A 26,898-nucleotide genomic window follows, 5' to 3' on the forward strand; every position below is an offset into this window, starting at 1 on the left:
TATACACAGAAGACTACAAAACATTGCTGAGATAAATTAAAGATATAAATGAATAGCGAAAAATCTCATGTTCACACAGGAGAAGACTATTACTTCTACTTCAGTTCAGTAGCTCAGTCCTGTCTGACTCTTTGTGACCCCATGAATCGCAGCACGTCAGGCCTACCTGTCTATCACCAACTCCCGGAGTGCACCCAAACTCATGTCCATCGAGTCAGTGATGCCATCTAGCTAAATCATCCTCTGTCGTCCCCTTCTCTTCCTGCCCCCAATCCCTCCCAGCATCAGAATCTTTTCTAATGAGTCAGTTCTTCGCATGAGGTGGCCAAAGTATTGGAGTTTCAGCTTTAGCATCATTCCTTCCAATGAACTCCCAGGACTGATCTCCTTTGGAATGGACTGGTTGGATCTCCTTGCAGTCCACGGGACTCTCAAGAGTCTTCTCCAACACCACAGTTCAAAAGCATCAATTCTCGGTGCTCAGCCTTCTTCACAGTCCAACTCACACATCCATACATGACCACAGGAAAATCCATAGCCTTGACTAGACGGACCTTAATAGGCAATGTAATGTCTCTGCTTTTCAATATGCTATGCAAGTTGGCCATACTTTTCTTCCAAGAAGTAAGCGTCTTTTAATTTCATGGCTGCAATCACCATCTGCAGTGATTTTGGAGCCCCCAAAAATAAAGTCTGACACTGTTTCCCCAACTATTTCCCATGAAGTGATGGGACCAGATGCCATGATCTTTGTTTTCTGAATGTTGAGCTTTAAGACAACTTCTTCACTCTCCTCTTTCACTTTCATCAAGAGGCTTTTTAGCTCCTCTTCACTCTCTGCCATAAGGGAGGTGTCGTCTGCATATCTGAGGTTACTGATATTTCTCCCGGCGATCTTGATTCCAGCAGTAGTTCTCCCAAAATTGATTAACAGAATCAATTCAATCTCTATCATAGTCTGGCAGGTTTTCTCCCTTTTCTTTCTCTCCAAAAAATAACCATCTCATCATAGCATTTATGAGGAAATGCAAATAACCCAGAATATCTAAAATAATCTTTGAAAAGAATAAGGTTGGAGGGCTTACATTGCCTGATTTCAAAACTTATAAAGCTGCAATAATCAAACCAGTCTGGAACTTGCAAAAGGACAGACTCACAGATCAATGGAATAGAATTAAGAGTCCAGAAATAAACTTCTACAGTTATAGTCAATTGATTTTCAACAAAGTTACCAAGGCTATTCAATTTACCCCCCACATCTTATCTCACAATATATACAAAAATAAACTCAAAATACACTCAAAATCGATTTAGAGTCCTAAATGTAAGAGAAAAAAAATTTCTTGAAGAAATCATGAGAAAATCTTTGTAACCTCAGGTTAGGCAAAGAGTTCTTAGGTACAACAACATCATAATCTGTAAGAGAAAAAGTTGATATATTGGACTTTATCAAAATTAAAATTCTTTTAAAAGATATCATTCAAGAAAACATAAAGACAAGCCACACGTTTAGAGAAAAATACTTGTAAATCATTTATTTGATAAAGGTGTTGTCCAGAATATTTGATGAATTTAATCATAAAAACCCAAGCAGCGTAACTGAAAAATAAGCAACATATTTAAACAGGCAGTCACCAAATAAGATAAAATAATGGCTAATAAGCATATTAAAACTGCTCAACATTAGTCATAAGGGAAATGCAAATTAAAACCACAGTAAGATACTTCTTTAACTCCATTAGGATGGCTGTAATAATAAATGTAGACAAATGTTGGTGAGGATACAGGGAAATTAGAACCCTCAAAACTTTTTTTGGTAATGGAATTTGGTACAACCACTTTGGAAAAGAGTGTGGCAGTTTCTTAAGAAGTTGACTCAGGAATTTCACACTTAGATGTCTACATTTTTTATTACAGCCATTCTAATGGAGTTAAAGAAGTATCATATTGTGGTTTTAATTTGAATTTCCTCATGACTAATGTTGAATTGTACACAAAGGGTAAGTGTTATGGTATGTGAATTATATCTCAAGAAAAAAACACAAACAACAACAACAATCCACAGTTCTTAAACATACAAGGATTTTTCTTTTACTTCTTCCATTTTTTTACAATATGAGTATGAAATGGAAGCAGCAGGGAAAAACAATAACAAAGGAGTAATTTAGTATATTTTTATTTACAAAGTTTATTTTTTGCTAGGCAGCTATTAAGTATTAAATAAGCTAAATGTATGTTACTACTGGCATCGATATGACTAACTGCTTTTAAAATTCCCACAAAAATTATTTAGAGTTGTAAAAAAAGAATAATACCTGTTTATTTTTGAAGTTCCTTGCTGCCCATAGCCACTTGAAGGCACTTTCTGGTAGAGCAGTTGTCTACTGGTCAAGTGAGTCTGAGGTTTTAGTCGGGGTATGATTGATTCAATATGGTTATAGTTTAGGCATAACACCTACAGAAAGAATCCATGATTACTCAGCTATTAAAATATGAATGGTGCTGTATATATATCTTTGGTTTGAGGTTATCATCATCCTAAAAACTATTAAGATGCTATGGATAAAACTTGGACTATACAACATAACTTAATATATTAGTGTTAACAATGACAAATTTTTATGTCCCAAATTGTCTGGATTTCACTTTGAAAGTGTTTTTTATTATCTGACATGCTGAGAAATGACACCATTTCTGACAAAGTAATGGAGACCCTAGAAAGCTGCTCAACTTTCTCAATCTGTACTCCTGACTTCTCCAAGCTTTATTTAGATGAAATAACTCTTTAGTTGGACAGATTGTTATTTGCCTAAGTTTAAGAGGCCTCAGGAAATGTCTCAAATCTATAAGACAGAAGGCAATGAGGCTGCTTTGAGAACCACAGTGCCCTCCAACTTCACGCATGACAGAGGCAGCTTTCCATCCCATCTTCTATTAGAGAGGAAGATTCACTGCTTATAAGATAATCACATAAAACTGAGGTTATTTGAAATCACTTTGGGAAGTAGTACTTTTTTTCTCGCTGAAAAAATGCTTTAGGAAAAATAATTTCTTTTCTTTAATGATATAAATAACATTTTCAGTTCAGTTCAGTCGCTCTGTTGTGTCAGACTCTTTGAGACGCCATGAATTGCAGCAGGCCAGGCCTCCCTGTCCATCACCAACTCCCAGAGTGCACTCAAACTCACATCTGTCGAGTCGGTGATACCATCCAGCCATCTCATCCTCTGTCGTACCCTTTTCCTCCTGCCCTCAACCCCTCCCAGCATCAGAGTCTTTTCCAAACTCAACTATTCGCATGAGGTGGCCAAAATATTGGAGTTTCAGCTTTAGCATCATTCCTTCCAAAGAACACCCAGGACCAATCTCCATTAGTAAGGACTGGTTGGATCTCCTTGCAGTCCAAGGGACTCTCAGGAGTCTTCTCCAACACCACAGTTCAAAAGCATCAATTCTTCGGTGCTCAGCTTTCTTCAGAGTCCAACTCTCACATCCATACATGATCACTGGAAAAACCATAGCCTTGACTAGACGGACCTTTGTTGGCAAAGTAACGTCTCTGCTTTTGAATATGCTGTCTAGGTTTGTCATAACTTTCCTTCCAAGGAGTAAGTGTCTTTTTAATTTCATGGCTGCAATCACCATCTGCAGTGATTTTGGAGCCTCCCAAAATAGTCTGACACTGTTTCCACTGTTTCCCCATCTATTTCCCATGAAGTGATGGGACCAGATGCCATGATCTTCGTTTTCTGAATGTTGAGCTTTAAGCCAACTTTCTCACTTTCATCAAGAGGCTTTTTAGCTCCTCTTCACTTTCTGCCATAAGGGTGGTGTTATCTGCATATCTGAGGTCATTGATATTTCACCCAGCAATCTTGATTGCAGCTTGTGTTTCTTCCAGCCAGCATTTCTCATGATGTGCTCTGCATAGAAGTTAAATAAGCAGGATGACAATATACAGCCTTGAATACTCCTTTTCCCATTTGGAACCAGTCTGTTGTTCCATGTCCAGTTCTAAATGTTGCTGCCTGACCTCCACATAGGTTTCTGAAGAGGCAGGTCAGGTGGTCTGGTATTCCCATCTCTTTCAGAATTTTCCACAATTTATTGTGATCCACACAGTCAAAGGCTTTGGCATCGTCAATAAAGCAGAAATAGATGTTTTTCTGGAACTCTCTTGCTTTTTCGATGATCCAGCAGATGTTGGCCATTTAATCTCTCATTCCTCTGCCTTTTCTAAAACTGGCTTGAACATTTGGAAGTTCATGGTTCACATATTGCTGAAGCCTGGCTTGGAGAATTTTGAGCATTACTTTACTAGTGTGTAAGATGAGTGCAATTGTGTGGCAGTTTGAGCACTCTTTGGCATTGCCTTTCTTTGGGATTGGAATGAACACTGACCTTTTCCAGTCCTGTGGCCACTGCTGAGTTTTCCAAATTTGCTGGCATATTGAGGGCAGCACTTTCACAGCATCATCTTCCAGGATTTGAAATAGCTCAACTGGAATTCCATCACCTCCACTAGCTTTGTCCATAGTGATGCTTTCTAAGGCCCACTTGACTTCACATTCCAGGATGTCTGGCTCTCGGTGAGTGATTATACCATCATGATTATCTTGGTCGTGAAGATCTTTTTTGTACAGTTCTTCTGTGTATTCTTGCCACCTCTTCTTGATATCTTCTGCTTCTGTTAGGTCCATACCATTTCTGTCCTTTATCGAGCCTGTCTTTGCATGAAATGTTCCCTTGGTATCTCTAATTTTCTTGAAGAGATCTCTAGTCTTCCCCATTCTGTTGTTTTCCTCTATTTCTTTGCATTGATCGCTGAGGAAGGCTTTCTTATCTCTTCTTGCTATTCTTTGGAACTCTGCATTCAGATGCTTATATCTTTCCTTTTCTCCTTTGCTTTTCAGTTCTTTTCTTTTCACAGCTATTTGTAAGCCCTCCCCAGACAGCCATTTTGCTTTTTTGCATTTCTTTTCCATGGGGATGGTCTTGATCCCTGTCTCCTGTACAATGTCAGGAACCTCATTCCATAGTTCATCAGGCCCTCTATCTATCAGATCTAGCCCCTTAAATCTATTTCTCACTTCCGCTGTATAATCATAAATTTAATCATATTTAAATGTAATAAAATATACATTTTAGTCCAAAGTAAAGAAGATTACAACCTGCACTGAAAATTTTAAAAGAAAAAAAGAAAATTTGTGAGTGACTCACCTTCACATTAGGCAGATAGATTAATCCACTGAATGAGGTAAGATTATTGTTCTGTAGATTCACATTACACACATTTCTAAATTGGTCAACTGGAATCAAATCCACAGTTCTGAATTGAGGCAGAGTAAATACAGTTATAACTTTAATGGGCATATTATATTGGTGAAATCTCTCACATGTAACACCAGAGCCATTTTGAAAAATGTATCTGACAAATTCTATGAAAAATAATTGCCATAATATAAAATGTATGGATCAAATGATCAGATAAATACATTTGTGTAAGAAAAATGACATAGAATTTCATTGACTTGAGAAATATGTGTATTACCACATAAACAGCACTATCATAAAAGAAACATCCAATTTCTTTATAAATTCACATACGTGCTCATGAAAGCATAGTGAAGTTGATATGGTAATCCAAAAGATTTTCAGTTGTAAACTGTAGAGGATATATATGGAAGAGGTTATTTCTGAAATGCCAGGAAGAGGTTTGGGATGGGAAAGAAAAGGAGAAAGGTAAGGTCTTTGAAAACAGTTTTCTGTGTAATCTCCTGAAAACTTTTATGGCATTCCACCTTATAAGGATGGTTGGGTAATTTGTCAGAATGCTTGATTCCTAGTTGATAGCTTTAAAACTGTTTTACCTTCATTTGAGCTATGAAGAGCATAAAGCTAAATCACCTTGCTCTGATCCCTTCTTTTTTAAGACATACCAATTTATTTCATTTATTTCTTTTTTAAATTGAGGTATAGTTGATGTATAAATTTATATAAATTTCAGATGTACAATATAGTGATTCACAATTTTTAAAGATTATACTCCATTCACAGTTGTTATAAAATATTGGCTATATTCCCTTTGCTGTATAATATATTCTTGTAGCTTATTTATTTTATACGGACTATATGTAGCTTAGTCTCCTACCGTATCTTGTTCCCCCCTTCCCTTTCCCCAGTAACCACAGGTTTATTCTCTGTATCTGTGAGTCTTTTTTTTTGTTGCTGTTTTATTCACTAGTTTTATTTTTTAGATCACGTACAAGTGATATCATACAGTATTTGTCTTTCTGTCTGACTTATTTCACTTAGCGTGATACCCTCCACCTGTGTTGCTGCAGATGGCACAATTCTGTTATCTTTTGTGGCTGAGTACTATTCCATTGTACAAATATATACTACATCTTATGTATAATCTATTTACGGCCTTTTAGGCTGCTTGCATATCTTGGCAATTGTAAATAATGCTGCTATGAACATAGGGCACATGTATTTTTTTAATTAGCACTTTTCATTTTTTTTTTCCCAGATGAATGCCTGGGAATAGAATTGCCTGGTCATATGTTAGTTCTGTAAAAATGTCAACTCAGATCTTCTGCCCATGTTTAATCAGGGCTTTTTTTAAACATTGAATTGTATGAACTGTTTATATATTCTGGATATTAACTCCTTGTTGGTCATATAATTTACAAATAATTTTACGCATTCAGTAGGTTGTCTTTTCATTTTGTTGATGGTTTCCTTTGCTGCACCAAAGCCTAACCACATCTTTAAATCCTCAACTTTTAAGTTATAATTATAACATACTTTATCCATTAGTAAGCTGCTTATTCTTTCAACATGTTTTCATTAGTTATTTTCTAAGTGCAGACAATGTGTTTAGAAAGTCTACAAATATGAAAGACACTGTCCATGCACTGTATCCCAAGAAATGGGATACAGAAAAACTATAATAAAAAAAGGAAAACTGCCATAATACGATTAGGCATAACTGCATTTTAGGGAAAGAAAAACCTATTTGGGGAAGTCAGAAATGACTTCACTGGGGAGAAAGATCTTAAAATGAGACTTGGAGAATTTGGGGCATCTGTCAGACAAGAAAGAGTCCCTGGCAGTGAAACAGCTGCAAGCAAAGGCAGAAACATGAAACAGCATTTTGTGACTGAGATTAAGGAACAGAATATTTTAGAATTTCTGGAGTATAAAGAGTTATGGTGCAGTAAAGGTAATGATTACAAGAGATAAAAATGGACTAGTAATGAAAGGGCCTCCCATGTCATACAAAGAGATTTAAAATTTTACTCTCTCTACAGTGGAAAGCCACTGAAAGATGTTGAGAAGGGAAGTGATCTGATAAAACTTACATTGTCGTAGGCAGTATGGATAATAGATGGACTTGCAGGTAAGGTTATATGAGACAAAAAACAATAGTTTCTAAAATAGGTAATTCTCCAGTCTAGGACAATGGCAATGACCATGAAAAGAAGGTAGAGGGAACTGTGTATGACACATACTTAAGACACAGACTCTGGAGAATGTAGTGATTAATTAAAAATGGAGGACAAAGGAGAGAGACGTGGACCCTGGATTTTTGGCTTGGGCAACAACAGGAGAATGTCGTTTCCTAGATGCTATCTAGGGAGCAAATATTCAAATGAGGAGCCCAGGTAAGGCTAAATTAGGGGTTGATCATAAAACTACAGATAAAGATATCTGCCTATGAAGAGTACAGAATAGAAAAAAGAAGAGAGAAGGATTTATTAACCATTATCATTCTCTAACAATGATAACATTCATGAGAACAGCATCAGAGGAATGCTAACAGTGAAAGCCAGATAATGCTGGATTAGAGTGATACAATGTGAGAAGCAAAGATAGTATGTTCTCATTTTAAAAACTTGGTTATAAAATAGAAATATAAAGTCTTAGAAAGAGCTCAATGACATTTTTAATCATAATGTGTGATAATAAAAGTTACTAATGCACTTCAAAGATGGTAAAGTTAATATGAGATTGTGAAGTAGGGTAGTTGATTTTCTGAATTACTGGCTATATTTGGATAAGATGTATAAATTATAAACCTTACAAAAATAATAATGACTACACATTTAATTATAATACCAAATTTCTATTGTTTAGTCATGTCTAAAACTTGCAACCTCATTGTCCTTGTGACTGCCAGGCTCCTCTGTGCATGGGACTTCCCAGGCAAGAATACTGGAGTGGGTTGCCATTTCCTACTCCAGGGGATATCCCTGACTCATGGATTGAACCTACATCTCCTGCTTGGCTAATGGATTCTTTACCACTGAGCTGCCAGGGAAGCCCTCACATATCAAATAGCATATAATAAAATGATTGTACCTGATGGATGATGAAGTCCAATTTAGTTCTTGCATTTGGGTGAAGTTTGGGTGTCCTTGTCGTTCAGCAATCATGTCAGAAGTAAGTCTGCCACCAAACAAATCTTTTGCACACTCAGTCTCTGGTGGTTCCTGTATATGAGGATATTTAGAAAGTGACGTCTTCTCTTATGGATGATTGTGCTGTGCTTAGTCACTCAATTGTGTCCAACTCTTTGTGACCCCCAGGACTGCAGCCCATCAGGCTCCTCTGCCCATGCAGTGCTCCAGGCAAGGATGCTGGAGCGGCTTGCCATGCTGTCCTCCAGGTGTACAGAGGATGCACTGGCTTTCTAACTGGAGCCCTGTCTCACTCAGCGAAACTAAGCCACACCCGTGGGGCTCCCCAAGACAGGCGGACATGGTGGAGAGGTCTGACAGAATGTGGTCCACTGGAGAAGGGAATGGCAAACCACTTCAGTATTCTTGCCTTGAGAACCCCATGAACAGTATGAAAAAGCAAAATGATAGGATACTGAAAGAGGAACTCCCCGGGTCAGTAGGTGCCCAATATGCTACTGGAGATCAGTGGAGAAATAACTCCAGAAAGAATAAAGGGATGGAGCCAAAGCAAAAAACATACCCAGTTGTGGATGTGACTGGTGATAGAAACAAAGTCTGATGCTGTAAAGAGCAATATTGCATAGGAACCTGGAATGTCAGGTCCGTGAATCAAGGCAAATTGGAAGTGGTCAAACAGGAGACGGCAAGAGTGAACGTAGACATTCTAGGAATCAGTGAACCAAAATGAACTGGAATGGGTGAATTTAACTCAGATGACCATTATATCTACTACTGCATTCAACTCAGATGACCATTATATCTACTACTGTGGGCAGGAATCCCTTAGAAGAAATGGAGTAGCCATCATGGTCAACAAAAGAGTCCAAAATGCAGTACTTGGATGAAATCTCAAGAACGACAGAATGATCTCTGTTCGTTTCCAAAGCAAACCATTCAATATCACAGTAATCCAAGTCTATGCCCCAACCAGTAATGCTGAAGAAGCTGAAGTTGAACGGTTCTATGAAGACCTACAAGATCTATTAGAACTAACACCCCCAAAAGATGTCCTTTTCATTATAGGGGACTGGAATGCAAAAGTTGGAAGTCAAGAAACACCTGAAGTAACAGGCAAACTTGGCCCTGGAGTACAGAATGAAGCAGGGCAAAGGCTAATAGCGTTTTGCCAAGAAAATGCACTGGTCATAGCAAACACTCTTCCAAAAACACAAAAGAAGATTCTACACATGGACATCACCAGATGGTCAACACCGAAATGAGATTGATTATATTCTTTGCAGCCAAAGATGGAGAAGCTCTATACAGTGAGCAAAAACAAGACTGGGACCTGACTGTAGCTCAGATCACGAACTCCTTATTGCCAAATTCAGATTTAAATTGAAGAAAGTGGGGAAAACCACTAAACCATTCAGGTATGACCTAATTCAAATCCCTTATGATTATACAGTGGAAGTGAGAAATAGAAATAGATTTAAGGGCCTAGATCTGATAGATAGAGTGCCTGATGAACTATGGATGGAGGTTCGTGACATTGTACAGGAGATCAGGACCATCCCCATGGAAAAGAGATACAAAAAAGCAAAATGGCTGTCTGAGGAGGCCTTACAAGTAGCTGTGAAAAGAAGAGAAGCAAAAAGCAAAGGAGAAAGGAAAGATATAAGCATTTGAATGCAGAGTTCCAAACAATAGCAAGACGAGATAAGAAAGCCTTCTTCAGCGATCAGTGCAAAGAAATAGAGGAAAACAACAGAATGGGAAAGACCAGAGATCTCTTTAAGAAAATTAGAGATACCAAGGGAAAGTTTCATGCAAAGATGGGCTCTATAAAGGACAGAAATGGTATGGACCTAACAGAAGCAGAAGATATCAAGAAGAGGTGGCAAGAATACACAGAAGAACTGTACGAAAAAGATCTTCATGACCCGGATAATCACGATGGTATGGTCACTCACCTAGAGCTGGATATCCTGGAATGTGAAGTCAAGTGGGCCCTAAGAAGCATCACTACGAACAAAGCTAGTGGAGGTGATGGAATTCCAGTTGAGCTATTTCAAATCCTGAAAGATGATGCTGTGAAAGTGCTGCACTCAATATGCCAGCAAATTTGGAAAACTCAGCAGTGGCCACAGGACTGGAAAAGGTCAGTGTTCATTCCAATCCCAAAGAAAGGCAATGCCAAAGAATGCTCAGACTACCGCACAATTGCCCTCATCTCATACACTAGTAAAGTAATGCTCAAAATTCTCCAAGCCAGGCTTCAGCAATATGTGAACAGTGAACTTCCAGATGTTCAAGCGGGTTTTTCAAAAGGAAGAGGAACTAGAGATCAAATTGCCAATATCCGCTGGATCATGGAAAAAGCAAGAGAGTTCCAGAAAAACATCTATTTCTGCTTTATTGACTATGTCAAAACCTTTGACTGTGTGGCTCACAATAAACTGTGGAAAATTCTGAAACAGATGGGAATACCAGACCACCTGACCTGCCTCTTCAGAAACCTATGTGGAGGTCAGGAAGCAACAGTTAGAACTGGACCTGGAACAACAGACTGGTTCCAAATGGGAAAAGGAGTATTCAAGGCTGTATTTTGTCATCCTGCTTATTTAAGTTATATGCAGAGTACATCATGAGAAACGTTGGGCTGAAAGAAGCACAAGCTGGAATCATGACTGCCAGGAGAAATATCAATAACGTCAGATATGCAGATGACACCACCCTTATGGCAGAAAGTGAAGAGGAACTAAAAAGCCTCTTGATGAAAGTGAAAGAGGAGAGTAAAAAAGTTCGCTTAAAGCTCAACATTCATAAAACTAAGATCATGGCATCTGGTCCCATCACTTCATGGGAAATAGATGGGGAAACAGTGGAAACAGTGTCAGACTTTATTTTTGGGGGCTCCAAATTCACTGCAGATGGTGACTGCAGCCATGAAATTAAAAGACACTTACTCCTTGGAAGGAAAGTTATGATCAACCTAGATAGCATATTGAAAAGCAGAGATATTACTTTGCCAACAAAGGTCTGTCTAGTCAAGGCTATGGTTTTTCCTGTGGTCAGGTATGGATGTGAGAGTTGGACTGTGAAGAAGGCTGAGCGCCAAAGTATTGATGCTTTTGAACTGCGGTGTTGAAGAAGACTCTTGAGAGTCCCTTGGACAGCAAGGAGATCCAACCAATCCTTTCTAAAGGAGATTAGTCCTGAGTGTTCATTGGAAGGACTGATGCTGAAGCTGAAACTCCAATACTTTGGCCACCTCATGCAAAGAGTTGACTCATTGGAAAAGACTCTGATGCTGGGAGAGATTGGGGGCAGGAGGAGAAGGAGACGACAGAGGATTAGATGGCTTGAAGGCATCACCGACTTGATGGACATGAGTTTTAGTGAGCTCTGGGAGTTGGTGATGGACAGGGAGGCCTGGCGTGCTGTGACTCATGGGGTCGCAGAGTCAGAGAAGACTGAGCGACTGAACTGAACTGAACTGAAATGTCTTTAATTCTTTGGTTCCAGATCAAAATAGAGTGGACTCATTTCTCCCTATTTCATACTAAGTACAGCCAAACCCTCTGGATATTACATATATAATACACATAGGAGACTGAAAGGTTCAGAGAAGAAGGCAGACCAGCTAGGGACCTTGGGACCTGAGGAATAACACTGTGGTGAGTTCTCTGGTGTGTTACTCTGATAATAATAAGAAACCTTCATCTACTGTTCCTGCTTGGCCATATGGTCAGGCAGGAGAACAATGAAAACCTGACCTATTAAAATGATGTCCATATGGGGCACAGCCCTATGGAAATTGATGGGTATATATAAAGTAGGGCACGTTGATGCCCATCTGAACTTGCTGTCGATTTTGGAAGGTGATTGAAATTGACAAGCAGATAGGCCCATATGTTCACTTAAGGTGGCCACCTGGGTCTATAAAATAGGTGGACATTGGGGGTCTACAGCAGTGCAGAGATAGGATGAATCTAGACATATTCCTCTTGCACCCTCTTAGGTACAAAATGCCAATAAGCACTGTTCCATCTGCCAGCAAAAGAGACAGAGACTGCAGATGGCTGTGTGGCAGATTTCCCTGTGGGAAGGCCCTGAACACAGCTGGCAAGTCAGACTGAGGCTGGTAGCCCTAGGGAGCTACAAATACGTCCTGACAGGAATAGATACTGACCCTGGACTGGGATTTGCTTACCCAGTGTAAATGCAAATGCATATAGTGCCATAAAAGAGCTGGAACTGAAGATATGACACCAATTTAGACAGTTGATGGTTTTTTCTTCAGACCAAGGAACATGCTTTACAGCCCATACTGTGCAACAATGGGCAGGAAACTATCCTTTTCAGAGTAATAGTTTGATAGAGCATTGGAGTAGGCATTGGTTGTCCAAAACAGGGGGGGATAGAATCATGACAGTCTGCGGCCTGGCTTACACGTCTCTCTGAGTGTGCTCACACTCAGTGAACATGAATGGAGCTAAAAGAGCGTCCCTGATGGATAGACGTCTGTTTTTCTGGTGGATCTGGGGGACAGGGGAAGGATGCTGATATGACCATGCACTTCTTACTAAGGCAGGATGATGCTGGTAAAATCATTATACTTTTTCTTTCCTTCTTCCTCACATCACCTCAACTTTTTTTTTCCTACCCGATGCACTGGTCACAGAACCACACCTGCAATTATAAGTGCTAGAAACAGGGATCATTTTTAAGCAAGAAACTATGCTTTTAAACATTTTGTCAGAATTCCTAAAGGCCTGATAGGGGTAAATTTTACCTTCACTCCATCTGGCAAAATTGGAATTAACAATGAATGTATCTGTATGTCCTGGTAGCAAAAACAGCCCACTAGTTTTGCACCTATTATCACCTCGCCGTATTTTAAGCGAGGTGGGCTGAGAGGAGGTACGTGGTAGACTAGTATCACTGTCTGCAATCTAGACCAGCACAGTGGCCAAACCTAATGTCCCTTCCAGAGGTGGAAAAATATGGGTATAAATGGAAAGGATGGGGAAGGGAAGTTGTGGGTAAAGCAATTAATGAATACATAATGTAATGAGGGAAATCCAGTATTATTTATATTACCTCAAAAGAGGCTAGAGCAAGAGTTGATATTGTTTCAGTTCAATTATAACAGATGCTTGAAAGGGTGAAGCTATGTTTTCTGAGACTACTCCTGTTTTAGGAAACTGACAAAAGTCTCCAATGGAAAGCTGTAAATCTGAGTAGCCTCATCCTGGGAGGCATTTCCATGATTATGGACTGTATAATAACTGAATGGGATTATAGCAATATTCCAAAATCTTTTGAATTTATGATCATTTTGCTATAAAAAGACAAGGGCATGAGTTATGATATTGTGATTTATAACAATAAACATACATTTGGTCTTTGTCTACTGTTCCTGGCACATAGCTCCTAAAACCCTTGTAATTTCCTGTATTAGAGCCATGTTGTTGTTCAGCCACTCAGTCATGTCTGGCTCTTTGCAACCCCGTGGACTGCAGCATGCCAGGCTTCCCTGTCCTTCATCATCTCCTGGAGCTTGCTCTAACTCATGTCCATTGACTTAGTGATGCCATCCAACCATCTAATCCTCTCATTTCCTTCTTCTCCTGCCTTCAATCTTTCCCAGCATCAGGGTCTTTTCCAATGAGTCAGTTCTTTGCATCATGTGGCCAAAGCATTGAAGCTTCAGCTTCAGCATCAATCTTTCCATGAATATTCAGGATTGATTTCCTAAAGGATTGACTGGTTTGATCTCCCTTGCTGTCCAAGGGACTCTCAGGAGTCTTCTACAATACCATAGTTCAAAAGCATCAATTCTTTGGTTCTCAACCTTCTTTATGTTGCAACTCTCACATCTGGGAATCTTTTATTATAATATTGTGGTTTTTGTATTCGATTCCTGAAATAGCTCCAGAACCACCAGGTGAAAGGAGCGTGCTGCCATTCCTAACAAGCCTTTCAACCACACCTGAGTTTACTTTAACAAGATGACTTTTGGAAAGCCCCTGAGAATGCGGACTGGTTGCCAGGAAAATCAACCATGATTAGAAAGTTGGAACTTCCAGTAACATTACCTTACATCCTGGTATGATTATATATCCATGAGCCCTGGAGACAGAGTGAGACTTAGCTGTCCATGCTTTACCATTAAAAAGTCATGTCACTTGGAATAAGGCATTTAAATTCTCTGGAGTTCTTTGTGTTCATTCACAAAATAAAGCCTTTGGACTATGTTATTTCTAAAGTCAATGTCTATTTACCTTTCAAACACTCTAGAATCATGTTGCTTTCTACCTCCTGCTACATTTACTTTTGGTGGCTTCTTTTCCTGTTTACATTTACTAAATGAAGTTATTAAAAACCTCACTTAGATTTACTTTCTCTACTCTCTTTCCTTAGTCAATGGTATATGCTTTTGGTTTTAACTAGGCAACTTTCTTTAAATTCCAAATTCCAAATCTAAACAAATGTAAATTAAATGTCCATATCTGAAGTTAGTCCTGTGTTTTCAATCGCCTGTTTGCCATCTCCAATCAGATGATCCACTATCGTATAAAACTTAGTGTGTCCAACACTAATCATCTTATTCCTGAAACTACTTTTCTTCCTATAGTATTTCTGTTATGATATCTCTTACTGGCATAGACTCAAGCCTTGTAGACCTCTTTTATTCTTTCCTTTCCTCATCTTTCAAATTTAATTGGTTGCCAAGTTCTGTCAATTCTTCCTAGTATTTCTACCTTTCAACTCTCCATTTATAATACTATTTCCCCTTGGTTCATTTCAGTTTCTCAGTACTTCATATCTAGATTAAGCTAATAGTCTCCTACTGTTTTTTTTGTCTATTGCTCTAAACACTGCTGTTAAATTTCCTAATATATAATTTTGAATTATGTTATTCTCCTACTCAAAAACTTCAATGCCTTCCCATTACCTCTCAATTAAAGTCTAGGTTATTCAGACTAATCTTCATGTCCCATTATCAATTCATATATTCTCCCTCTTCCTACAAAAATTTTGTGGACCTTCCAGGAGGAACACATAATCAAATAGTAAAATGTAAACGATAGCGGAGATTGAGAATGATGTAAGTTAGAAGAGATCAAGTGTTGGGATAGGGAGAGAGACCACAAGTCCTACAGGGTTTCTGTTACTGAACCACAAATTTGGCTCTGAGCTTTAAGGTAGTCAAAGTGAAAAGGAAAATAGTTAAATAATACTCATTGTCAGCGAGGAGAGCATAACTTTCTTCAGGGGGAAATGTTTTTCCTACTCTCACTTCCAAAAGCACTTTCCAAGGTGGCCCTTCAGCTGAGGGCACAGAGAATGGGAAGGATAATATTCTCAACAACACCCTGGCGCACATGCAGTACTAGTTTCACAGGCCTGTTTTAAAAACAACCCTCAGTGAAAACCAACACCTAAACAAAACCCAGTATGCAACATTCTAGAGAACTGTTCATGTTTGGGGGAGAATATTTTTGATTCTTCATTCTGAGGAGGGTCCTGAAAAAAGCAAGGTTAGAATTAGTAATCTTATCAGAGTACCTCAAAGTCCCAAATAATCATAAACTATCTCTCAATTTTCTAGAAACGAAGAGTCTTATTGTCTGACAGGTGCTAGGCAATGTTACACGGGGAACTTTCTATTCTCCACACATTTGTTGTGCGTGTATCCTATTACACGGAAATCAGAAGCCTTGAATGAACCTGCTTGTTACAGAATTCAAGTTTCCAACTATTGCTTTCATAGTCAATCCTATGTTCTGTGTTATTTTTTAACACAGTACAAAAAGTTATTTTTTACTAGTACAGTTTACTAGTAATGTTGACATACCATTCGTTGGTTCAAATATGTTTTTCTTAAATCTTAACTGTATTTTTCCAGGTAACAGGAAGCAGTTTTTAGGCCCAAGAAGATGGTAGGGCTCCAGGGCAGTTTTTCTATCCTATCTCATAAAATTGTGCTCTTTATTTGTTAGGCATTGGATTCAGTGGGTATAAATGTAAGCAGCATCTTCCCTTCTGTGCCACCTCATGTAGACAATTAAAAACTGGTCAAAGAAGAAAAAATTAAAACCCACATCTAAAATGTGCTTTGGGGGATCCAGATTTTAATAAGCATAGTAAGTTTACATACTAGTGATAAAGCAACATTCAAAATGACTATGACCTATGGATATATATTAATATGCAGTTTGGACCAAATGCTATGCGTCAACAAAAAACTTACAATTGAGATTCCATCCAAAGCTTTCAGTTCTGGAAGATGAAATATTACAAACAACCGGTAGTTTTCTTGATTCCATACAATAATGTTTCCATACATGTCTAGAATAACCAGGTTGCATAAACCCTGCATAATAAAAATATATACATTTAATGTGATATACATACATACTCACTCTAACCAGTTTTTTCCCCTTAAGAGTTTAATCATCCATGAATTTTAATATTTGAATTACTCTATCATTCCATAGTGATTTCAGATCTTTGGAGTGTATTATTTATAATATACTTTCAGACTATTAAAGTATAAGTTTGTGCAGTATTTCAGTGGTCTATACTGTATGATCAGAATCACTTTTTGGATACTGGTGCTAAATGTTATTACCCATGATAAAGACTTGTAAAGAACTTAGCAAAGTTTAAAACATGCTATGTTTATGGAATAACAGTCTATTAAATAGTATGTGGCTATTATGTAGTATATGACTTCCCTGGTGGCTCAGATGGTAAAGTGTCTTGCTTACAATGAGGGAGACCTGGGTTCGATCCCTAGGTCAGGAAGATCCTCTGGAGAAGGAAATGACAACCCACTCCCGTACTCTTGCCTGGAAAAATCCCATGGATGGAGGAGCCTTGTAGGCTACAGTCCACGGGGTCGCAAAGAGTCGGATACGACTGAGCGACTTCACTTACTTACTTACTTACTACGTAGTATACAAATATGGGCTTCCCAGGTGGCTCAGTGGTAAAAGAATCCACCTGCCAATACAGGGGGCACAGGAGATGCCAGTTCGATCCCTGGGCGGGAAAGATCCCTGGAGGAGGAAATGACAACCCACTCTGGTATTCTTGCTTGGAAAATCCCATGGACAGAGGAGTCTGGTATGCTACAGTCTATGGGGTCTCAAAGAACTGGACATGACTGAGCACATATGTAAGCACATATACAAATATAATAGTGAAATGAAGCCATGAAAAAAACAGTCTTCTGATGAGGGTTAAAACTGAAGTGCTTCTGCCTGGTAAGGGAGTAGCAGACTTCAATGTGCTTCCTTATTAGATAAGATATTTTGATGCGCCTTTGTTGTGAAGGAAGGGCCCTGACATGAGGGGGTAAAACTACTTACTCTGTGTCTATAATATAAAATGTTTATTATGTATCTATTGTTTATTAGGTTGACTCTACAGCTCTAGAAGTAGTTGTATTGGGGGAATATGATGAGGACAAGTTTTCAAGCAAGAAAAGATAGGAAATGGATGTAAGTTTTTGGTAGGAGATAAAGCCCTAGCAATGTAGTATCAGCAAAAGGAGAGAGGCCATTGGGAGTCTCAGTGGTAGGAAATGACCTTTGAACTTTAGAAACTATGAAGTCCCTCATTACATTTGAAGTAAATCTCTATTCTTTGTTGCAGTGAACTTCCATTTTATTAAAACCTCCAGTAAAACCTGTCATACAGTAGCCTCAATATAAGAGGTTTACTGGGGAGAATTAAAGAAAGCAAAACTGGGCAAAGCTGACCAGAGACGGTAGAAGCCATGAGAAAGAACCAGAAAGTAGTGAAAGACAATCAAGAACTGCTCTGAGAAGAGGAATTGTTAATGAATCTTATCCCCCAATCAGGTTAGGTGATCCTTGGAAATACTTAAGGAAGGCACAGTTAGAAGGAATGGAGATTGGGTTATTTTATTTGAGGACTAAAATATATTTCTGTGAAGCTATCAACTTGGGGACACTATCAACTATGGTTACACACTCACATGTTTGTATGTGTACACAAATCGAATGCAGATACATTTTAACAAACCTGTTTTTCCTGATTTTTATTTTCTTCTTTACATTTTTCTGTATTTTCCAAATTCTATATAGTGAGCATGTATTACTTTCATAGTATAAATAAATAAAACTTTTAGAAAAATAAAAGCATTAGTGCCCCCAGATAGTCACCTTTAAATTGTAGATCTCTTGATTGAGAGCAATATAGTTATTGCTTACGTATAATTCAATTAGTGTAAAAGCTTTTTGTAAACCACTCAGTGAAGTGATTCTGTTGTTCTCAAGAGAAAGGGAATGCAGATGAAGCATGTTATCAAAGGTATGCTTTTCCAAACCAGTGAGGAGATTATTATTTATGCTGAGGCGGGTTAATTTAGTCAGCTTGGAAATGCCTAGAAAAATAAGCAAATTCAAAAAAAGATTCAGATAGCACAGAAAGGTTAATTTAAAAAATAAGCTCCTGGTTGTTTTACTGTTTCTCTTTTTCTAAGTTCAAGTTACTTGACAGATTTTATAGTATTGATCATCACTGTTTTTCCTTTTGTTAAAGAAGAATATAATGTGCATTACGTCCCAACTAATATATTAAATTCTAATTTTGGATTTCTAAGTAGACTCATTTTTCTTAGATGTTAAGGGAAAGCACTGTATAGGAATATTGAATTAAGCTTTCAAATAACCTTTTAATGTAATTAATTAAGGTTTTCATCATCACAGTAATATAAAGCTCTACACAAAGCTTCAAGTATTCACCAATCTGTACTATAAAACATTAAGGGTAAGGAACTAGAATACAATGCTCTGGAAAGTATTCCTTACTGTGGCATCATTTGTAAAAAAAAAGAACTCTAATTCTACCTTTCTATGTTTAGAAGTACTTTAAGACAGAAATGTTACCTCTCACTATAATCTAATCCGTATGTATTAATACAGTATGCACTGTAGATACTTTGTAACTGTGGATAGGATGATGCAGTTGAAAGACAAGAACTCTGGAGTCAGAGTTGATTTCAAATGTAACACTACTAGATTTAGGACCATAGGTAAATTATGTAGAATTATGTAAATTCTGAGCCTAATTTTCCTCATCCATGAAATGAATATACCTAAATCTACTTCTAAGGGCTATGGAAGTAAATAGAGTGATATTTGAAAAGTATCAGTTATAGCTATTGGCATATAAATAATGAATACTCTAGATTTTATTCATGTTCCTCTCTCACATCAGCCTTTATCATGGGACTATGAAATGCTGAAAGTAAATCAATCTGGGGCCAGTTAGGATGTACTGTCAAAGCAAAAATCCTTAAATTGGATATTAGGTCTATCTGTGTTTGGAAAAAAAAAATATCTGTTAAAGTTTAGTAGGGTAGCTATCTTTGAAAAGTGGGTATAGGGAAAAGACAGGTTGAAGAATTCTTCCTTTCAATGAGCATATGGAGGGGAATAAAAAGGAAATGGGTTCTCCATTGTATATACAAAGCAAAACTCACACCCTACTGTATGGGAGTGGAAGGCTAGTGATGGTTCTAAACGCAGATGCCTGAGCTAAACCTCTCTACCTACCCTCTTACTCAGCTGAAATCTATAGAAGAGAGGCCTGTGAATCTGTACATATATTTGATTAGTGGTGATTGCAGCCATGAAATTAAATGACGCTTACTCCCTGGAAGGGAAGTTATGACCAACCTAGATAGCATATTCAATAATATGTAATAGCAGAGACATTACTTTGCCAACAAAGGTCTGTCTAGTCAAGGCTATGGTTTTTCCAGTAGTCATGTATGGATGTGAAAGTTGGACTGTGAAGAAAGCTGAGCGCCAAAGAATTGATGCTTTTGAACTGTGGTGTTAGAGAAGACCCTTGGAAAGTCCCTTGGACTGCAAGGAGATCCAACCAGTTCATTCTAAAGGAGACCAGTCCTGGGTGTTCTTTGGAAGGAATGATGCTAAAGCTGAAACTCCAATACTCTGGCCACCTCATGCGAAGAGTTGACTCATTGGAAAAGACTCTGATGCTGGGAGGGATTGGGGGCAGGAGGAGAAGGGGATGACAGAGGATGAGATGGCTGGATGGCATCACGGACTCAATGGACGTGAGTCTGAGTGAACTCCGGGAGTTGGTGATGGACAGGAAGGCCTGGTGTGCTGCAATTCAGGGGGTTGCAAAGAGTCGGACACAACTCAGTGACTGAACTGAACTAAGTGATTCCTATGATCAAGCACTTTTTAATTGTTAATCACCATTAAAACAAAGTATAACGAATGTTAAACATTCTGTTTTTAAAGATAATTAACACTTGTTTTGCATATGTAATTTTTTAAAGTAAAATTTTCTATTTTATGAAAAAGGTAGTACAGTTCAGTCGAGTTCAGTTCAGTCGCTCAGTTGTGTCTGACTCTGCGACCCCATGAATTGCAGTACTCCAGGCCTCCCTGTCCATCACCAACTCCCGGAGTTCACTCAAACTCACGTCCATCAAGTCGATGATGCCATCCAGCCATCTCATCCTCTGTCGTCCCCTTCTCCTCCTGCCCCCAATCCCTCCCAGCATCAGAGTCTTTTCCAGTGACTCAACTCTTCACATGAGGTGGCCAAAGTACTGGGGTTTCAGCTTTAGCATCGTTCCTTCCAAAGAACACCCAGGACTGGTCTCCTTTAGAATGAACTGGTTGGATCTCCTTGAAGTCCAAAGGACTCTCAAGAGTCTTCTCCAACACCACAGTTCAAAAGCATCAATTCTTTGGCGCTCAGCTTTCTTCACAGTCCAAATCTCACATCCATACATGGCTACTGGAAAAACCATAGCCTTGAAAAAGGTAGTACACACACATGCTAAAAACAATTCAAAAGCAAATCAATTAAGTCTCTTTCCCAGGCTTTGGTTTTCAATTTTTACCTTCTCTCAATGACAACCCTGTTACCAAAATGCACATCTAGAAATATTCTATACCTAGATAAGTATGCTGATGTGTGTGTTTGTGTGTTTGTGTACGGCTACTTATCTTTTTCAAAAGTATACCTCATTCATTCATTCATCTATTAATATATACGCAATAGTATAGATCTTGACTACTGCCTAGTTTGTTACATAAGTTTGGTAAGAGATGGTAAACACTAGTTCGGAGATGGGAGGGAAGGCATGGGAAATGAAAGTCAGCTAGTTGGGCTCATTATAAATAGTAACCAACCACAGATCCCACTAAGAGGTGTTTAGAATACTCTGGGCTTAACAGGTAGCACTAGTGGTAAAGAACTTGCCTGCCAATGCAGGAGATGTTAAGAGATACAGGTTCTAACCTTGGGTCAGGAGAATCCCCTGGAGGAGGGAAGGCATGACAACCCACTCCGGTATTCTTGCCTGGAGAATCCCATGGACAGAGGAGCCTGTCGGGCTACGGTTCATAGGGTCACAAAAAGTTGGACACGGCTGAAGTGACTTAGAATATGCTACTCCAAACCTTCTTGGGACTTCTTGGAAGATCTTCCTCTTCAGAAATTCCTTCATTAGTGTTACTCACTTTTGACTCTTCTTAATTAGACATTCATATTTTAAGACTCTAGGATTATCTAACATCTTACCTTCTATCTTTGAGATGCAGTTTCCATCTAATGTGAGCTCTTCCAAGTTAACACAAGATTCCAAGCCTTCCATTTTAGTGAGATTATTGTTGCTGAATGAAGCCCATTTCAAATTTTCCAATTTTTCTAAATTTGTGATTTCAAAAAGATGTTGCCCATCTAAATTTAAGGCAGTTATCTGTAGAATGATTCACTTTATATGTTATTTCTGAATCATATCAAAATTCACTGTTATAAGATAAAAAGGCTAATGAAATAATTCAAATGTGGTAAAATAAAAAAAAATTCCTTTAGGAACTAAAGACATGGCAAAGCTCTTAATTTACAGAAAAGTAAAATTTTGATTATTTTTTGAGATTATAACTCAAAGAGGGACTTATATGGTTTTGTAGAAACTGAGCTGTGCCAGTCAGCTTCCCAGTAGTGAAGGACTTGTCTCAGCTGCTGGGAGTGCTATTGGCAGAAAGCCTTCAACTGACAGTCCCTTCAGGGACAGCATCAGCTGCAGAGAGCAGCCTTGCTCAAGGTCATGCCCCTTCCCAGGTTGGCACCTACCCAATGATGAAGGGAAAGAAGGGCCTGGCCTCAGCCCAACTTAGGACAGATTTAAAGGGCCATTGTAATTCCAGAACTGCCCACAGGGTCAGCTAAGACTAAAACTGAGTCAGCATCACAGCTAAATATCTCTGTATCCTGTAATAAAAACAATGGCACTAATATCTTCCATTTTCAAGGGTCAGATTCTCTACCTTTGGCAAGAGGTTACATGCTGCTTTATGAAGCAAGAAGCTGCGGTGTTCCATAACATTTTTCCTTAGCTTTGGGTGAATTTTGACTAGTTCCCCTATTCCCTTGCCAGGATTCCTGATTCTTTTTACCTTACCATGCAAACTTTTGTCTTGGTCTCTGGCTCTGAGCTTTAAAGTCCTCTTGTTTATTTTGATATATTATCAGAATCTACCCATTGGTTTTGTAGTGTACCTTTATCCTAAATTCCTGTGCTACAGTGACCACTGTTGAGGTCTCAGTTCAGTTCAGTTCAGTCACTCAGTCGTGTCCGACTTTTTGTGACCCCACAGACTGCAGCACGCCAGGCTTCCCTGTCCATCATCAACTCCCAGAGCTTGCTCAAACTCATGTCCATCATGTCAGTGATGCCATCTAACCATCTCACCCTCTGTTATCCCCTTCTTCTCCTGCCTTCAATCTTTCCCAGCTTCAGGGTCTTTTCTAACGAGTCAGTTCTTTGCATTAAGTGGCCAAAGTATTGGAGTTTCAGCTTCAGTATCAGTCCTTCCAATGAATATTCAGGACTGATTTCCTTTAGGACTGACTGGTTGGATCTCCCTGCAGTCCAAGGGACTCTCAAGAGTCTTCTCCAACACCACACTTCAAAAGCATCAATTCTTTGGTGCTTAGCTTTCTTTACAGTCCAACTCTCACATCCATATATGACCACAGGAAAAACCATAGTTTGACCAGATGGACCTTTGTCGGCAAAATGATTTGTCTGTTATTTAATATGCTTTCTAGGTTGGTCATAGCTTTACTTCCAAGGAACAAGTGTCTCTTAATTTCATGGCTGCAATCACCAACTGCAGTGATTTTGGAGCCCCCCAAAATAAAGTCTGACACTGTTTCCACTGTTTCCCCATCTATTTGCCATGAAGTGATGGGACCAGATGCCATGATCTTAGTTTTTTGAATGTTGAGTTTTAAGCCATCTTTTTCACTCTCCTCTTTCTCTTTGATCAAGAGGTTCTTTAGTTCCTTCCTCTTTGCTTTCTGCCATAAGGGTGGTGTCATCTACATATCTGAGGTTATTGATATTTCTCCTGGCAATCTTGATTCCAACTTTTTCTTCATTCAGCCTAGCATTTCACATGATGCACTCTGCATACAAGTTAAATTACAGCCTTGACGTACTCCTTTCCCAATTTGGAATCAGTCAGTTGTTCCATATCCAGTTCTAACTGTTGCTTCTTGACCTGCATACAGATTTCTCAGGAGGCAGGTCAGGTGGTGTGGTATTCCCATCTCTTTAAGAGTTTTTCACAGTTTGTTGTGATCTACACAGTCAAAGGCTTTGGCATAGTCAATAAACCAAAAGTAGATGTTTTCCTTGGACTCTCTAGCTTTTTCTATGACCCAGTGGATGTTGTCAATTCGATCTCTGGTTCCTCTGCCTTTTCCAAATCCAGTTGAATATCTGGAACATTGAGGTCTAGCCCCGACGTTTAGCCCTGTGACACAGCTAGTCACAGCTTGACTTCTCTTTCAATTTTAATTTGTCTCTCCCAGTTTTTTGCCCATTACCTATCTGTACCCTCCTTATGACATAAAGGGTAAAGCTGATTAAAATCAACTGAACTTAAGATTTTACATTAAGTTTAATAGAATTGCTTTTACCTTCAAGTACCAATTTCCACTCATATGTGAATGTGGTCCTAACTTTGAAGTCTGTGTCAGAATTTTGGCAGAAGGCCATATGCTGAGAATCCGTGGTCTCTCTTCTTTAGTACTAGAATGCCGTAAGAGAGAGAACTAATAAAACAAAAAAAACACATGATGAATAAGGAAATATTATGGAAAGGTCCATTTATATATAGTTAAAAGAACTGTCTCTTAGATGGCTGGGCCAATGAATAATTTTAAAATATGACATTTTCTATGTCTTAAAGTGTTTTCAGTAACTTGATATACTTTAAATCATATATCTCACTCATTTTTTGTTTTATCAGTCATTTAACCATAATAAAATATTTATAAAACTGTGAAAGGATTATTATAATACAAATACCATGTAATTCATCCATGAAACCAGTTTAAGAGCTAGAATATTTCTACTACCCTAGAAGCTCCCTATGTGTCCCATCCTAATCTTTTTTCTCTGCTGCTCAGAAGCCATCACTCATCTCAGGTGAATCAATCAATCCTCTTAAGAAGCAATCAAATAATCTCAAAATCTGTATCTACCATTACTTGTTTTCTTTATAGACCTATGTTTATATCCATAAATAAAATATTAGTTAGTATTACACATATTTGAACTTTGTGAAAATTGAATAATGTTTGTATTCTTCTGTAACTTGCTTTTTTGCTCAACATTGTATCTATGAGATTCATCTACACTTCTGCCTGTAGCTGTACTTTATTCACATGTCATTGTTATATAGTATTTCATTATCAAAGTCAATGAACACTGAGCTGATTTCAGGGTTTTTTGCTATTATAAACACTGCTGTTATGAATATTCTTGTGCATGACTCTTGGTACATATATCCAAGAGTATCTTTGGAGTATATAACTTGCTGGGTTTAGGGTATGTATATATTCAGCTTTACTAGATAGGGTCAATTTGTTTTCCAAAGTGGTTACACCAATTGTAATAACTTTTACTTCAAATCTTTGCTAAAACTTGATATTGTCAAGAGTTTTTCAATAGTGGCCATAAATTGGTAGATTATTAAAGTTTTAATGTTTATTTTCTTGAGTATTAATGTGGTAGAGCACCTTTTCCTAAGTTGTTTGGCTGTTCTAATTTCCTCTCCAATGAAGTGTTTGTTTAAATGTTTTGCTCTTTTTTCTGTTTGATTGGTTGTCTTTTTCCTAATATATTTTGGATATATAAAGAATTTTGTCTAATTTTGTCTAATTTTATCTACTTTTGTCAATTAGATATGTTGCAAATTTCTTTTCCCAGTATATAGCTTGTCTTCTGACTTTCTACCCTTTGAGGATTAGATGTATTAATTTTAAGATAGACAAATCCAATCTTTTATAGTTCATGCTCTTTATTTCTTACATAATAAATTCTTCCCTAATTCAAGGTTATAATGATAATTTCTGATCTTTTCTTCTAAAATATTTTGGTTTTGCTTTTTGCAGTGAAACCTTAATGCACTTATCCCAGTACCTTTTATTGACTAGACTCCCTAATCTATACTGTCAGCTCTGTGATTTATCACTTTTCCATGTAGGTGTGGTTCTACACTGGGTCTTTATATTCTGTTGTGTTGGTCTATTTGTCTAACTCTGCCAAATCCACACTGTCTTACAGGATTTTAGCAAGTTTTGATTTCTGGTAGGGTCAATCCCCAAGTCTTCTTTAGGAGTCAATGATATTTTGATGAACAAAAAAGTTTATTTCCTTCACTTTAAACAGATGCAAAATTAAACATTACATTAAGGAATTAACATTCAAATATTCTACAGAAAGTAAATACCTAGATAACTAGAGTGGAGATCTTAAGGATATTGAAGCAACTTTAGTTAAAGTAGCATTCTTAATCTGGATAATATAGGTATTTCCCCTTCCCCAAGTTAATAGGTTTTGTTTTTTTCAGCCAGACACATATAATATCAATACTAGGTAATAATAAGTCACTAAATGCTTTCTCAAGGTCTCTAGGCTTACCTTATCCACAGAAAGTTGCTTATTTTCATGTAGGCTCTAGAAAGGACTCTGGTGAGTTCAAGTTGACTAGGAAAAAAACAGTTACCCTAGAGGCATTTTTGAGGTAGTGTCCAGGGATGAGAATCCATAAAACCACTTGGTATTTAAATAGGATACATTTAAACAGAAAAAAAATTTTCAAGTGATATGATTGTTACAGCTGAACTTTTTTATTAGCATGCTAAAGGAGAATACAAATCTCAAGAGTGAAATAAGAGTATAGGAAATATTATTTGTATATTCTAAATAGAAAAAGAAATATTAAACAGTGAAAGCCAACCTGAGTAATCTTTGTTCCAGAAATAAATTTCATAGCTGCTGTTGCTTCTTCTTCAGAAATGAGGACTCCATCTAAATGAGTAAGAGTCTTTAATCTGCCAATAACACTCAGCCTTAATGTGGCTGGCTTGGGAAAAA

The 26,898-nt window shown here is 38.0% G+C and overlaps 1 protein-coding gene across 1 annotated transcript in view; it reads right to left on the minus strand.

The window, feature by feature from the left end:
* LOC102176425 (leucine-rich repeat-containing protein 9) overlaps positions 1–26,898 on the minus strand; it is a 117,546-nt gene that overhangs the window by 23,950 nt on the left and 66,698 nt on the right. Inside the window, exons 18-25 of the mRNA XM_005685936.3 lie at positions 26,762–26,887; positions 24,435–24,569; positions 22,026–22,203; positions 18,614–18,834; positions 16,672–16,794; positions 8,368–8,498; positions 5,221–5,329; positions 2,316–2,455 (exon numbers count right to left, since the gene is read on the minus strand). Of these exons, the coding sequence (XP_005685993.2) occupies positions 2,316–2,455; positions 5,221–5,329; positions 8,368–8,498; positions 16,672–16,794; positions 18,614–18,834; positions 22,026–22,203; positions 24,435–24,569; positions 26,762–26,887 (1,163 nt within the window). The remainder of the gene's footprint in view (positions 1–2,315; positions 2,456–5,220; positions 5,330–8,367; positions 8,499–16,671; positions 16,795–18,613; positions 18,835–22,025; positions 22,204–24,434; positions 24,570–26,761; positions 26,888–26,898) is intronic.

The sequence above is a fragment of the Capra hircus genome, chromosome 10 (assembly GCF_001704415.2).
Source record: "Capra hircus breed San Clemente chromosome 10, ASM170441v1, whole genome shotgun sequence".
NCBI classification, from domain to species: Eukaryota; Metazoa; Chordata; class Mammalia; order Artiodactyla; family Bovidae; genus Capra; species Capra hircus.